This window comes from Denticeps clupeoides, chromosome 14 (assembly GCF_900700375.1).
Source record: "Denticeps clupeoides chromosome 14, fDenClu1.1, whole genome shotgun sequence".
Taxonomy (NCBI): Eukaryota; Metazoa; Chordata; class Actinopteri; order Clupeiformes; family Denticipitidae; genus Denticeps; species Denticeps clupeoides.
Window position 1 is genome coordinate 12,076,646 of NC_041720.1, and position 15,493 is coordinate 12,092,138.

Consider the following 15,493-nt stretch of genomic DNA (forward strand, 5'->3'; position numbering starts at 1 on the left):
TTCACCAGGCACGCCAGCTGCCCGAGGGGCCGGCCTCATGCCGTTCTCCCCGTTCTTCCATACATGTGATTTTTCAGGGTTTCAGGGCTGCGAGTGTCTTTTCAGGGGATTTTGTCATGTCGTGAGGAAGACGTGTTGGATATTAATGCATGAAAAATACTTAAGTCTATAGTTTCTGAGGGGATCATGTTGAGGTTATACTCACACAGAGGTTCAGCCGCTTTTGTGATACTGCCTAAAACCAGAAAGTCATTATGAGAAATTGCTAGTGCTGAGGAGGAAATGTGCTGGTTAAGGGGGTAATGGCAGTTGGGGAAACTTGATCAGTGGCAAAAACTATTGATCTTTTCTCAATATGCCTCTGGATGGATGCATATGGGTTCGAATGACATTCTGGGCAGCTGTCTTTGCTGTGATTTACGGTAAGACATTAGTCAGCTCTCTAACAGGCTGTTAGAGTCCCCTGACCCGTCTGACAGCTATGTGTGTCATGTGACACACAGCAAAGCTGGGTCATATTATCTGAGGTCCCTTTTAGACAGAGATCCTCCGCATTGCTGTTAAGAAGACCCCTCAGAATACCGACTTTGGTTGTTGACAATGAACCGAACAAAGGCCGCAAAAAGCCCACCACTGTGTGCACTCTTAGATGGCATGACCTGCAATGCAGTGGTGGGTCATCATCTGATGTGACTCGAGTGTGTGTGATATACACAGTACAGGCCAAAAGTTTGGACACACCCTCTCATTCAATGTGTTTTCTTTATTTTCATGACCATTTACATTGGTAGATTCTCACTGAAGGCATCAAAACACATGTGGAGTTATGTACTGTACTGTATATGAGTTATTAAAGTTGTTGACATTGTTGGGCTCGCTTTGTTCCACCCTTCTTACCACATTGGTCTCGCTGCCTTGAACTGACCATAACCCCGACAAATGAAACCTAAACATGCTTTAGAAGAAAAGGTCAGCATGCCAGAGCAGGGGTCAAACAAACTGCAAAGAAGGATAGAGCAAGAAATGTTAGGCCGAACAGAAGTCACCACACTCCTCAAAAATGTAAAGCTGTCAACAAATGAATATTAGAATATGGATTTTTATTCCTTTTGATTTTTTTTTTCATTCTAGGATGATGATCATTCTAGAATGAATGGTGGTGAAGGAACTCCTAGTTCATAGGGTTTAGAGTTGAAAGGTCAGCAATGTGTGAAGACCTGGGTTGGTGACTTGAGTTACATGGAGGACACAGCGGGACACTGGGTCTGAATTTTAACATTCGTCTGGAGCCTGGTGTCTTTTTCCAATGCCATGTTGTTTTATTAAATTAGGTAACAATTCTCTAGCAAACCTGGATCTTCACTTCATTATTACACTTTATCCAATATTCACAACCTGGCCACGTGATAGTTGCATTACGCTGTTGAGGCACTATTTTCTAGTGTGCACCATGACTTCTTTTATAAGGGTGTGGCAGCATGGTAAATAACTCAATCTGGAACACATTTATTAAAAAATGAATAAAACAAATAGGAAGTAGTCACTGAATACATCAGGAATGATTTGAAATAACATTTTGTTTTAATTGGCAGACCTTTCATTTTGTCAGTTTGCTCTGGTAATTCTAATAATCAAGAGAGATTTCCATTAGTGAACACAGCACTCCAGTGGACCTCAAGACTAATTGTTGCTGATAAAGTTCCTCTCTACATGTATGCAAATATTCCCTCATTAACAGACATTTCCAGCCACAGTCATCTACAATTATGATCATTTATTTTGGACATGGTGAGGAAGAAGGACGCATACGCACGAGACAGGGGATTTATTACATGGAGCATAGGACAGGGGAAACATCACCAAACAATGACCTGACGGCAAACAGAAACATTTACATTTACATTTATGGCATTTGGCAGACGCCCTTATCCAGAGCGACTTACAACGTGCTTAAGTTACCATCGATGAAGAGATCAATTCCGGTTCTCTAGGACCCCAACTATGAATACATCTATTTTATTCACTCTGTTGTAGATTCTGTACACAAAGTTCTACAACAAGAAAATGACAATTTAATCTAAATATTCTTTAAAGAGGAAGGTCTTGAGCTGTCGCTTGAAGGTGCTCAAACAAACAGGGCGGCTTTATACAGGCAGACACCGGTGAAAACAATCAGGAAACTCCGGTCCGAACCCCAGATCCAGAGTTGCCCCATCTGGACCGGATCCTGACAAGTTTGTTATTTTATTGCTCACAACAACTGTTTGGCAATTTCTGAACCTTTCGACAGTAGTGCATGGTTAGCACAGGACCACTATATTTGTCACACAAACTCATTCCAACAGACTACCTCTACCAAGATGTAATGTTCCTGTTCATTTCAACTCTGTCCTACTGCGTATGTGGCACCTGTGCACAGTCACACAAAGAAAAGTGCGGCCAAACACATCCACTCACATGGCCAGCGGTCGAATAAAACCAGCTCACAGAGGACGTGGACAGAACGCAATGAAACCCTTTCTTTAGACTGGATCCCGGAGTCCCACATTTAACATTTAATTAAAGCTTTACTGCGGAGGCTGCTGGAATTTGTTCACAGCGCCCTGACATCATGTTGGAGGGACATTAAGGCCCTGCCTAATTTCCAAAGAAACCATGGTGACAGCCTAAAGGGACGAATAGCAAAAATGCCACAACTTATTACCCCATGTCTTATCCACCATGGTAAAAATACAATAGTAAATTCATTTGAAGAACATTTTAATAACATTGTCATTAAACTGATTGACGCGATGTTCCTGTGATGTTTCTGGGTATTTTTTAATAAGAATTCCACAATCCTGTTTGTTTTTTGCACAACAGAAGAAAAAGATCTTTACTCTTAAGGCACTGAATTGCATGGTGCAACTAACCTGCCTTTTCCTGTGGTCGGAACAAATCTCAAACGATGGAAATGATATCCTTTTGACTTCTCATTCCGAAGTAAACTGCTATGTTTGTGGGTAATTTGTGGGTTTCGGGGCTCTAATTACACATCTTGTGTCAGAGTGTTGTTTGCCCACCACTGTGCTTTAGTGATAGACTCAGATTTTGTGGCCGGCCTGTGAGAGGGTGACCTGTTTCTGAGGGTATCAATAGCACACGCTTCTTCTGATGGATGTCTGATCGGGTTACCTTGTCCGACTCTAACCATGTCATGACATTAGAATACACTGTGTGAGAAGGCCTGAGTCAAAGTGATTTTCTGAACATGATTGACAGAAGCCCTCAGAGTCCCTCTGATATCCATACTTCCAACTTTGGTTGGTGTTCAACCTGAATTCACTGCAAATCTTTAGAATATTTCAAAAGCTGGTTCATCACAACGAAGCATTATTTCCAAAACCAGTTCCTGAACACATTCCCATTTAATGACCAGATTTAGACTGATGTCCGATATGATATTATTTTACGGGCTTTTGTAAATGAGCGTGGGACAACCATGTGGTGGCAGATATGGAGCAGATGGTCCTGTTTGTTTCCTGGGGATAAGATTGATTGAATTTGAAAGGATCCTTTTGATCTGGGCAGCCAATCTATTGGAAAAGTCCTATTTTCTTCTCTGGGTTCCATCGTTCTGATGCTGGTCACTCCAAATGTTTTTGAGCTTCCTCCAGGTTGAATTTACCCTTTGTTTTTATTTCATATTTTGCTTACACAATCACATATGGAACCCCGGGGTTGTCCAGTGTCTTCTTCTGTCCTAGAGCAGAAGACCCTGCTCATCGGTAATGATGCTAACAGAAGAATCTTCTTTTGTACTAGTTGGTAAACTGTGGTACACGTATGCATAGACCTTTTTTTTTACGATGACTGCAGAAAAAAATTATTGTATTATTTGATCATTTAGATATTTAGTAAAAGGCGAAAGATTTGTACGTGATGAAGAGTAGCCCAAGCGACTTAGATATGACTGCAGAATCTGGGGCAGTGGTGGCCTAGCGGTTAAGGAAGCGGCCCCGTAATCAGAAGGTTGCCGGTTCGAATCCTGATCTGCCAAGGTACCACTGAGGTGCCACTGAGCAAAGCACCGTCCCTACACACTGCTCCCCGGGCGCCTGTCATGGCTGCCCACTGCTCACTCAGGGTGATTGGTTAAATGCAGAGGACAAATTTCACTGTATGCACCGTGTGCTGTGCTGCTGTGTATCACATGTGACAATTACTTCACTTTAAAAAGAATCTGTCAGTTATCTTGCTGGAGTCTTTCCTATGTCCACAAGTGTCTAAATAAGTAAATAAGGGTCAGCTGTTTGTTCACTGAATGGTCAGGTAATGTATAAAGGCAAATACCACATCTTACTTTTCGAATAGGAAATAGGATAAGAAAGTGATTTTTTTTACTACATTGTTTCTATCCTTTAAAGTAAAAGCTGTTTTTTTTAGCTCCCCTGACCGACTCTCTTCATCTCAGTTGGGGGTAGCGCAGCCCTGGTGAATTATTGATGCGGCGTGAGGGCGTGGTTAACCTTTGATTGCACTGCGGCCAGTACAAAGGTCCTGCAACCTGCCCAGCACAGACCAGGAGGGGGGGGGCTCGGAAAGGTGTTGACTGTGTTCTTTACGCGGATACGGAACTTTTGAGCGTCTTGTAAACGGTGTTTGGCTTTTTTTTTTTTTTTACTTCTGAAAATCTTTGCATTGACAATATTATTTGCTGTGCAAGTTGTGCAAGTACCTGCAAGTTGTGGCGAGTATGGAGCCTGGTGCTGACTGGCTGATTTGTTTATCAAAGTGTCCGTGGATTGGTCAGATGGCTTCTTCCCTGCATCTGCAGGAACAACACTGACACGGCGCCACGCCCCTCTGCGGACAATCACCTGGAGTGGCGGGGAGAGGCGCTGGTAGGAGGGGGTGGCGTGGTTGCCATGCCGCTGGTCGAAGGGGTGGAGCAGAGAGAGGGAGCGAGGGAGAGGCTGGCGGATGGTGCCGGCTTCGTATTTCAGCAGGTCTTCGGTAGCCCGTGTGTAACCCTAACCCCGTAAATCACACTCTGAGAGGGACCAACCGTCAAGCCACTGAAGATCGCAGAGGGACGGCGTCACCTTGGTCCAGGTGTGCCGGGTGGGAACTGCAAGATCGCCTACCAGTCCACACCTCCTCAACCTGCTGATGATCTCCTACAGGAAAGGACAGGCTGGGGTGGACGATCGGCAATTACCCAACATCCCTATGGAAATCATCCTCAGCGGGTCCTAGTCACACATGGAGGCGTGGCCAAGTGAGCCACGTCGGGATCGTGCGGGATGGATTAAAGCCCAAGCCTTCTGCCGCTTGGAGTTCTGTTCAGGCAGCACCAGGCGTCTGTGAAGCAAACAAGGAGCAGCATTTCACCAAGCCAGAAGGACCCAGAGAGTTTATGGGTTTTGTTTACTGTTCAAGCAAAAGCGAAAGTTAACCCAGATATCCTGTCTGAGGAATTACAACGTCGGCTCTCCAGTCTGGGAGGTTTTCTGGATCACTGGGTAGACTAATTATGGTTCACGAGCTCAGGATGTACTCCAGCCTGGCAGATGACAGCTCATTCTCCTTGTCATTTTGAAGTCACGTCTCCGGGTTGATGAAGCAGGACACTGACTCCAGGAGGATCTTTTGGATATATTTTCCCACTCAGAGGACTGTGGACTTGACTTGACCCCTCCATTAAAGCTTGGTTCTATGGTGCAGTAGATCTTCTCTCTAGCCAGGATCATTCTGTGTTCTATGACGTTCTAATCGTTGGGGTTTACCCGAAGTACAAGTATTCCCAGTGGCGAGGATGAGGAGGGAGAGGCGTTCCGGGTCCTTCCGCAAGGACCGTGAGAGGAAGGAGAAGGTGGCTGCAGTATCCCGCGCCCTAAGCTGGCTCAGCGCCTCCTCACTCACCCAGAAGACCCGGAAGCTCTTTCGCAGTCAGGGCGACCTTGATGCCCACTCGCAGTCCCACCACGGCGGGGAGGATGAGGATGATGACGATTGGGTCTACTCGCCTCAACACCACATCGGTGAGACAGGCGCTAGTACATATTTTGGTTTAAACAGATGTAGAGCTGGTTAACGTCACGTTAAGTGTCTCTTCCACATCTTGAAGGGGAGGAGCTAATTTCCCGCCCAGGCATTTTTGTTTGAGTGTCCATATTTCTGTCACCCAGAAGATGAACTTAATTTTTTTAGTGGGACGAGCCTATAAGTGTAGTGAAACACCATCCTGGGTGTTTCGGGGACAGGCATCCGGGGAGCAGCGTGTGGGTGACGGTACTTTGCTAAGTGGCACCTCAGTGGTGTCTTAGTGGTTCGGGATTCGAACCGGCAACCTTCTGATTACGGGTCCGTTTCCACCATCACTACCACCGCTCCTGTAGTGAAGATGGATTTCCAAAGAAACCATGGTGACCGCCTAAAGGGACGAATAGCAAAAATGCCACAACTTATTACCCCATTTTATTTTTTCAAACCGATATCCGCTGTCTTATCCACCATGGTAACAATACAATAGTAAATTCATTTGAAGAACATTATTTTAATAACATTGTAATTCAACTGATTGACGCGATGTTCCTGTGATGTTTCTGTGTATTTTTTAATACCATCATTCTGAATGTTTTAAACCCTCTACATCTTGCACAGCTCAAAAGTATACCCCCTATGAGTATGTGGCATTCGCTGTTTGGGATAATTTTCCTGTGCGGAAAATTATTACATGTTAAATTACGTGTAATACACATAGTACACGTTAAATTACTCTTATCACGAAATGATGAATCATATATCACCATCCGGTTAAACATTCCAAAAATACTACATCTTAAGAAATTCTTGAATACATGCAAAGTCAATCTGACTTTTAAGGGTTTGCCATTTTGCAGACTAACAATATGTCATATTATAGTTTTAAAGCCTTATAGTTTCTATATTATAGTTTCGAAATCTTTCTAAATGCGTGCCTCTTAGCATGTCCACGGCAGAGTTGTCCAGACATGCATTTAGAGATTTCGGAATTAATGACTCTTTGTTAACTCTGTGTGTGCCACGTTTCGCCACATTAAATAGTGAAAAGTTACACTTCACGCGACCAGAGTCTATGAAGGAGTGTCATGAAAGCACCAACACCTGGAATGTTTCTTTTTCTGGACATGTTCGAGTCTGTTGAACTCGGGACTGTCAAGTCACAACGGTCTCAATTGCAGGAAGTGTAGGAGCGGATTGTTTACGCAAAAGTGGGTCACTGATGTCCTTTGTCTTGCTGGTGTTTCCGTGTCCTCCTTATCTCCGCTCGGAACGAGCACTCTGGGGCAGGAGCGGGGGCAAAAGGTTCAGGGCAGGAATCTGCTTCCACGTTTGCAATGTTGTCGGCTGCGAAGTGGCAAAGGGGCTTTTGGGTGCAGGAAGTCGTCCCTCAACGTTCGGAAGCGATTGACGTCAGTGACTGGTGGGGATACAGTACAGGCCAAAAGTTTGGACACACCTTCTCATTCAATGTGTTTTCTTTATTTTCATGACCATTTACGTTGGTAGATTCTCACTGAAGGCATCAAAACTATGAATGAACACATGTGGAGTTATGTACTTAACAAAAAAGGCAAAATAACCTAAAACATGTTTTATATTCTAGTTTCTTTGCTCTGATTACTGCTTTGCACACTCTTGGCATTCTCTCGATGAGCTTCAAGAGGTCGTCACCTGAAATGGTTCTCCAACAGTCTTGAAGGAGTTCCCAGAGGTGTTTAGCACTTGTTGGACCCTTTGCCTTCACTCTGCGATCCAGCTCACCCCAAACCATCTGGATTGGGTTCAGGTCCGGTGACTGTGGAGGTCAGGTCTCCACTTTTTGTTAAGTACATAACTCCACATGTGTTCATTCATAGTTTTGATGCCTTCAGTGAGAATCTAACAACGTAAATGGTCATGAAAATAAAGGAACACATAAAATGTGAAGGTGTGTCCAAACTTTTCGCCTGTACTGTACGCATCAGTTCATAGCCAGTTTTCTGTGTGTGTGTGTGTGTGTGTGTGTGTGTGTGTGTAACAGCTGCTCCCACAGTGGGAGCACACACTCCCCTCCCTGAATTTGACCCAGCTGTGCCACGGCGCTGGCGGTGCCAGGGGCATCGGACAAAGAGGGCTGTCCCCTCTGCCCGGCCACGCTCACATTTCTGTTGTCACCACACTGTTGAATGAAAGAATTCTGCTCGGTGAGTGTGTTCCATATTAAACCTGGTCCTGTGTATTAATTACTTATTATGGAATTCCATTTATTAAGGTCTTTAGAGATCTGTTTATGCGGGCGGTGTGGGCTTCTAGCTACACGTTGTCCTCCGTGATGCCACAGAGGACAACGGCATCTTTTGTGCTCGGATGTAATAAATAACCTTGTTGATGCTTCGCCCTCTGCCCTGGCGGGGATGTTCCGGTGTCGCCGGCTTTTCCACTTCGGCTCGTGTCATCAGCCCCTTTCACGTGATGAGAATGTCCACTTGCTCTCCGTTTGGTGTGTTTCAGGCGTGTGTTTACCCAGCTCCGCGGTGAACGAGTTGAGTTACCGGAAGAGGAGGGAAACCCGGCTTGTGCGGCTCATGCGGTGGTTGCTCCGTTCCCGACTGCTTTGGCCTCCTGTCCAGTGGTTAACTTTCACAAGGCACCAGAAGGCAGCATTTGGTAAAACGGCGAAGTATTTAATGTGGGGCAGTTTTAGCCGGGTTAGGACTGACAGTATGATGGGGAGAACGGGAGCGGGTTAGGGGGAAAACTGATCCTCGCCTAAACCTGTCAGTGGCTTGATCTTTGTCGAAAGTGTCTGCAAACTTCCAGGGGGGAATTTCCGCCGTTGGCCAGGAATAGTGCGGTTTGCAAATCAGATAAGGATGTGAGAAGCCTGGAAAACGTGCAAAAATGAAATCATGACTCGTGTAGGCTTGCTGAGCATAAAGGCCCACTGGAGTTACACCAATACTGTTTTAAATGGTCGGATATAAACGGATGTACATTTTGCACAAATATCTACAGAGTACAAATATCGTTTTTTGTTTTTTTTTATGATCAGGATGATGTTGATAGATTATGTCTGAAATTAGCCCATTTCAGAAAGAAGTCACAGGTTTTGTCTATACCTCAAATAAAAGATATGCAGTTCCAGAGATAAATACACAGTGCATCTCAGTTTTCTTTATTTCTAACCAAGTAAACTTTTTTCACGTGTACGTTATGGGGTAGGCTCACTCTACCCTGGAAGGGGGTCCCTCTCTGTATCACTCCTTCCCAAGGTTTCTTACTTTCTTTTTTTCTCTCTCCTAGAGTTTTTTTTGTGTGGAGTTTTTCCTTGTGTGCAGAAGGGTCAAGTGTGGGGGGTGTCAACTGTAGGGCCTGTCAAAGCCCATTGAGACATACTGTATGTGATTTTGGGCTATATAAGAAATAAATGTTGTTGTTGTTGTTGTTGTGTGTAGAATTCTGAGGGAAAATAAATTTATTTTATCCATTTCGGAATATGACTGTAACATAACAAAATGTGTAAAAAGTTTTCTTCCAGGATATCTCATTTTGCATCATGTCCATTTTTTATAGGAAAAACCTTGAATAATATTAAGACTAATTTAAAGAACTTGTTCCGGAATATTGGATTTGGCACCATCGTTGTTTGCTTCGTTCATGAACGTTTTCTCTTATACTTGGACATGGGTCCAACCAAAGGCCTGTCTGACGTACCTGAACCCCGAGCTTATCTTCCATCGTTCACACGATCCGCCTCGGGGCCCGAGCTGCATGTCTGGTTTTAATAGTTGCGTGAAGCGATGAGCCAGCTCGTCCCGTTCAGGTTCCAATCAGGGTTGAGTGTCTTTCACCCGATCTGCACATCGTCTGACGTTATAGCCCACCTGCCAGGGTGCCAAATTATGGAATGTTTTTTTTACAGTATGGTACAGTTGGTATCAGTGGTAGGATGGGTCTCACGTCCCTACTTCCTCATTCTGGCTGGTTTAAACCCGCGTGCATGCCAATATGTCACATGATCAAACATCATAAAAAAAACCTTCTTTCTTTGTCATTTTATGTTCTTGTTAATATAGATCCTGAGTTCGCCTTATAGTAGCCAGCAAGCCCCACGTTTAGCACATAGGGCTGTGCTGAGCATCAATTTATGGAAATTACACACAAAACCAGCTCAGGAAACTTTATGAAAATCCTCTAAATATATAAAGTAGACATTTATAAGTCTGACCTTTTTGATTGTTACATATGAAAGCAGTTAGCAGCTCTAAAAGCAGCCATCAGTCTGTAGCGTGTGTGTAAATATATCCCGTAATGACGGGGTGCCGGGCCGCGTTACAAAGCCCATCATTTCGGGGCTGCTGCCGCGTTTTTGCATGTTGCCATGGCGCCGGGCAGCTGGTAGTTATGTGGCAGGCCTGCGCCGCTCTGTCATGGTTTCAACAGGCGATTGATCATCCTGAATGGTGGTTTTCCAGAGTCTGTTATTCCTGAAATGGTTAATAGGGAACTGAAATGGTTAATAAGAAACACACATTTACCATGTGGGCAAAGAAGGCTGTTTTCAAATGTTGAATAATTTCCTTTTGGGGTTCTTTTTCTTGGGAAAACAAGAGCCTTTTCCTCATTGCTTTTGCAATGTGTCAAGCAACCTTGAATTAAAAAAAATATAATAAAAAAAGCATATTTCTTACTGCTGGTTGGTTTATCATTTTCATTTAACATTGATGTGCATGTCTGTTTTGTGGGTTTACATGCTTTCAAATTCATATCTGGGACCTAATTAAAAACATTTTAAATGATCATTACAGTGTACAAATGTAGTGTTACAAACCAAACGCTCTGAATTAGAAATTGATGTGCTTTGCTGTGAAACATGACCCAAATCCATCTGCCACCCTGTAAGGTTATTTCATTTTATTTATTTTCTCTTAAATAATCGGGTGCAGTATGTGATTTGCAGCCTCGTTTAGACGCTCATACTTACGGCAAATCTCAAAAATCTCCCTGGCTAAGAGGGCTTTTCTAAAACGAAAGCAGGTTTTGTTGGCAGCAGCGAAATATGGCGATATAAACATACAGGATTAACAAGATCTTTGTCTGTTGGGTCCATGGAATGTATTTGGCTCTGGACAATGGCCAATCCCGCAGATTACCAGATTACAATCATGAAAATTCAGTATTTGACCAGCGACCAACTATCTTGCTGTGACGTTAATGCAACGGTGCACAAACCAGGCCAACGTCACACTTTTTTTTTACTTTATAAAGTTCAATTCGATAAAACATTTATACATTAATTTTTTTAGATTCGAAATTCTAATTTGAATAAAAATTTCAAAGTGTGTGTGTGTGTGTATGAGTAATCAGGAGTCTCCATCTCGCCCCTCTGTTGCTCCGCAGTTCACCTTTTTTTCCCGTCTCCTCTTTCTGGACATAATGTGCTATCAAATTGCCTTTACTGTTCATGTGTGCTCAGCCATATCTCCCAAACAAGCTCTCTTTAACCTCTGCAAAACTCTGCCTACTTAATATGTATTGTGTACCTGGACCAACTGTACCGTCAGGATCTTTTTTTTTTTATGAAATGAATGTTGACATGTGACGCCATGAGTAGGTGCAGGCACCACAAAAAGACTTGCGTTCATGTTGCGTTCGCTTCTCCGATCGACTCTTTTCTTTTTTTTTTTCATTTCTGGCCCCTCTCTTTTCCTCTTGCTGACCATCTCTGTCATCGGATCTTTCATCCTGCTCAGGTAAGTTACCATTTCCCTTTTCTTTATTCATATGGTGGATCAGGTTTCTGTATGGCCTTTTCCAAGAGAGTTTATAGGTTTACCACAGGCCATAACAGCATTTCTGGCATAATGAGGTTTTAAAAGTAATGAGCACCACGGGGTCCTATGGTGACCGGTCTTATTTTAAGAGCATTGCGTTTGTTTTAATCTCTGCTCTCTGAGGATATACTCTAAAGATCATCTTCATCACTCTTTTACTCGGAGAGAACTGGCGTGGCCCAATTTTCACTGAGCTGTAATAGGCGCAACACCTAAGTGAAGCAGATATTAACTGGAAAGGGCTGCTCGCTAGTTACAGTCGGCTCAGAAACACGCTCCACTACCGAACTCTTCTCCGTCTTGACCCCTCGGTGGCGGAATGAACTTCCCCTCGAGGTCAGAACAGCTCAGTCACTGAGTATTTTCAAAAGACAGCTCAAGACCTTCCTCTTTAAAGAATATTTAGATTAACTTGTAACTTTTCTTATCGTCGAACTTGTGTACAGAATCTACAACAGAGTGAAATAAAAAGATTGTATTCATAGTTGTGGGTCCTAGACAACCGGAATTGATCTCTTCATCGATGGTAACTTGAAAGCACGTTGATAAGGGCGTCTGCCAAATACCTTAAATGTAATGAAATGTACTGAACCAGACATGAAGACAGTGTTTCATTCTCATGTGAATGTGCCGTTTGTGAACACATCTTATACAGCACCTCCAGAACAACTCCTGTAGTGTTAACTGGCTGGGTCCAATGCAGAGCTATGATTCAATATTTCATACCTGTCATACGCCTGCAAGGGATATATGAACTGCAGTCACTTTTTAAGTGGATTTAATACCTCTACTCTGCGAATGTGGCTCGTTTGTGACTCAAGTCTTTTCGTATGTTGTTTGCTTAACGATGCTGAGGTGAAAGGTCATTCATCATCAGGGAGCGGTCGGTGTTTGATTTATTCAGTCCTTATGGAACGTACAGTGAATCACAGGCTTTGTTTTACCGGTCAAAGGCCGATATGGAGCATCAGGTGTGAGATTATAGTCTCACTGATGGGAACATGGAACATTTCATAATAAATAGTCCAGCTGTTGTTGGGTTTTTTTTGCGTTTTGGCCTTCCTGTAAAATTGGTGAAATTTTGGCCTTGTTATTATTATTTAAATGAATGATCCATAACCCTGCACACATACACACTTGCCTGCTGGACATTACTTTTGGCATGTGATTTATGGGGTGTGTGGGCTTTTAGCGGGAATTGATTTTCCCTACTAGCATTGTCTTCCTGGTCTGTGTGTACTGTGTGTGTGTGTGTGTGTGTGTGTGTGTGGACACCCTGGTTTTTAATGCTTTTATGGTTAACCATGTTAACTCCCTGTAAATTAATGATTAACCTGGTTGTGGGTGATACACATGCGCTGTACGTCACTGTTTCTGAGCGTTGAGCATTTTGTTAACCGCCTCTCTTATCGGGTGACACTACTGCCTTGTGACATTTTGGTCAAACGGGATCCTCATCAACCTCGTCAGCAGTTTTGTCCCATTCCCACTAGAGGCCATTTGAGTTCCTCTTTGGAAATCAATGGCTCTTACAGGGTTGGTCACAGGATCCTGGTTCAGTGTTTCCATGCTGGCTGTTTCATACTCAACACATTCTCAAATAGTTGACTGCGTACATATACTGTACGCATATAATGTATAGCTTTTGGCTGTAAAAGGGGTTTACACTGGTACCATGAGTCCGATAATTCACCACACAATGTGATGCTGACTCACATTCGAGGTCTACTGGTATATATTCTGTCAGGGGCGTGTCATGGCGGCGCAGGGTGCTCGAGTCGGACTAGGCTAGAAACATACAGTATCATTTATAACATAATTAGGCAGACGAAAGACATGGGACATGTTCGGATCATGACAGCCGGGTCGTCTTGTTCAGGTGAATATGGGATGTGTTGACTGAAAATGCAAATGAAAGGAGGAAAAATATTTATAAATAGTAGTTTTGATTAAATAATCTTTAGGTCATGGCTTCATGTTTTGCCTACCAGACATCAGCAGTGCATATATGTCACTCACTCACTCACTCACTCACTCACTCACTCACTCACTTTCAATAACCGCTTAGTCCAACTCACTCACAAACTTCTGAGTCGCCGTTTCTGGTGGGAGGAAACCAGCGAGAGCATGTTAACTCCACATAAACAAGGTCTGAGCTGGGATTCGAGACCACGTCGTTCAAGTTCGTCTTGTTTTCGTCATTAAAAACGATACTAAAATGTTGAGGAAAACAAGACGTTATTTCCTCTTGTTTTATCGCGTTATTATTTTTCTGCAGCATTTTTTTTTTTTTTCTCCCATCCTGACGTCACTTCCTCAATACGCATTCACTGCATTATTTAGATTTCAGAGTGCTTGTGGTGGGTCATAGATATATGGTGGTGGCTGGGAGAAAAAGACAAAAGGACCTTTGGACGCACTTTCTTCATAATGAAGTGGAAAAGAAAACTGAATGTGTGTCGAAAAACACGGGGAGAAATGGGGCCACTGGAATGGAGGTAGAGTATTAGAGTATAGTATATAGGGTAACAACAATATAATAATATACAATAAGATAACCCTATTTTAATTGTGAAATGGGTTTGACTAATAGAACATTTTGTTTTTGTCTATACTACTTGGTACTTGTACTATATTGACTGGGTTTAATAGAACGGCATTATTAAAAATTAGACTATTAAATAGTCATGGATAATTCTGACTAAAACCGGGCAGTTGACCCCCTGGCCGGGAACTGCTCCTGCCCCGAACTTGCTGGTGTGTTTGTGTAGTAGAAGGAAGTACACCATGCACAGAATCCTTTCTTTCTTTGTTCGATTTTGGGTGAGATGTGTCTGTGGTGGTGTTTGAAGTGTCAAATTTTGGAGAGGAGTGTGTGTGTGTGTGTGTGTGTGTGTGTGTGTGAGAGAGGTGTAGAGGGGAGGGTCAGTTTGATGGAATAGAGGGAGAGGAGTGAGTGCGAGATCAGGGGGTCGAGTCAGAGCGGAGGGACAGAGAGAGTTGGAATGTATAGCGAGAGAGAGAGAGAGAGAGAATGACAGTTAGATGTGTGTATGTGTGCGAACTGTGTGTTGTGTGTGTGTGTGAGAGAGAGTGTGTATGTTTGAATATGGAGGCTGTGGCACCTGCAGACACGATTCTCAGGGACGTTGATGTTCTGACTCATATCTTGTCTGAAAGGTAGGATTTTGTATGTGTGTTTTGTTTTGTTAATGCAAGATATTTTCTTTGAGGAGTGTGTGTGTGTGTGTGTGTGTGTGTGTGTGTGTATGCGAGTGAGAAAAACAAAGGGGGAAACGAGTCATTTGTGAGCGGATGGAAAACATGAATATCTCACCCTGCCAGTCAGTCTTCCTCTCCATCTGTTTTCCTCTCTCTCTCTCTCTCTCTCTCTCTCTCTCTCTCTCTCTCTCTCTCCCATCTTCCCTCAAGTCTCAGGGGGAAAGTTGCATTTGTCCTGCTGAATCTGAGTTTGTTTCTGCCACTCGGCTCACTTGTCTCTCATTGTTTTTCCTCATGTCTGCATGGGCGGGTGCATTTCTGTGTGATTGTGTATGTCAGTGAAGTGTGTGTGTGAAGTTTTTACAAACCTTTAAGAAATTAGAAACAAACCAGTAGATTTTGCATTTGAATTCTGGATTTTAGTTTACCGC

General features: G+C 43.4%; 1 protein-coding gene across 3 annotated transcripts in view; it reads left to right on the plus strand.

The window, feature by feature from the left end:
- The window catches only part of nhsl1b (NHS-like 1b), an 86,745-nt gene that overhangs the window by 30,175 nt on the left and 41,077 nt on the right, over window positions 1-15,493 (plus strand). The window contains exon 1 of one of the 3 annotated variants that reach the window (XM_028953589.1): window positions 5,783-6,023. The exons of the other annotated variants lie outside the window; for them this stretch is intronic. Coding sequence (XP_028809422.1) covers window positions 5,798-6,023 — 226 coding nt within the window. The 5' untranslated portion in view covers window positions 5,783-5,797. Of the gene's footprint in view, window positions 1-5,782; window positions 6,024-15,493 lie in introns of those variants that run through there. 3 annotated transcript variants of the gene reach the window in all.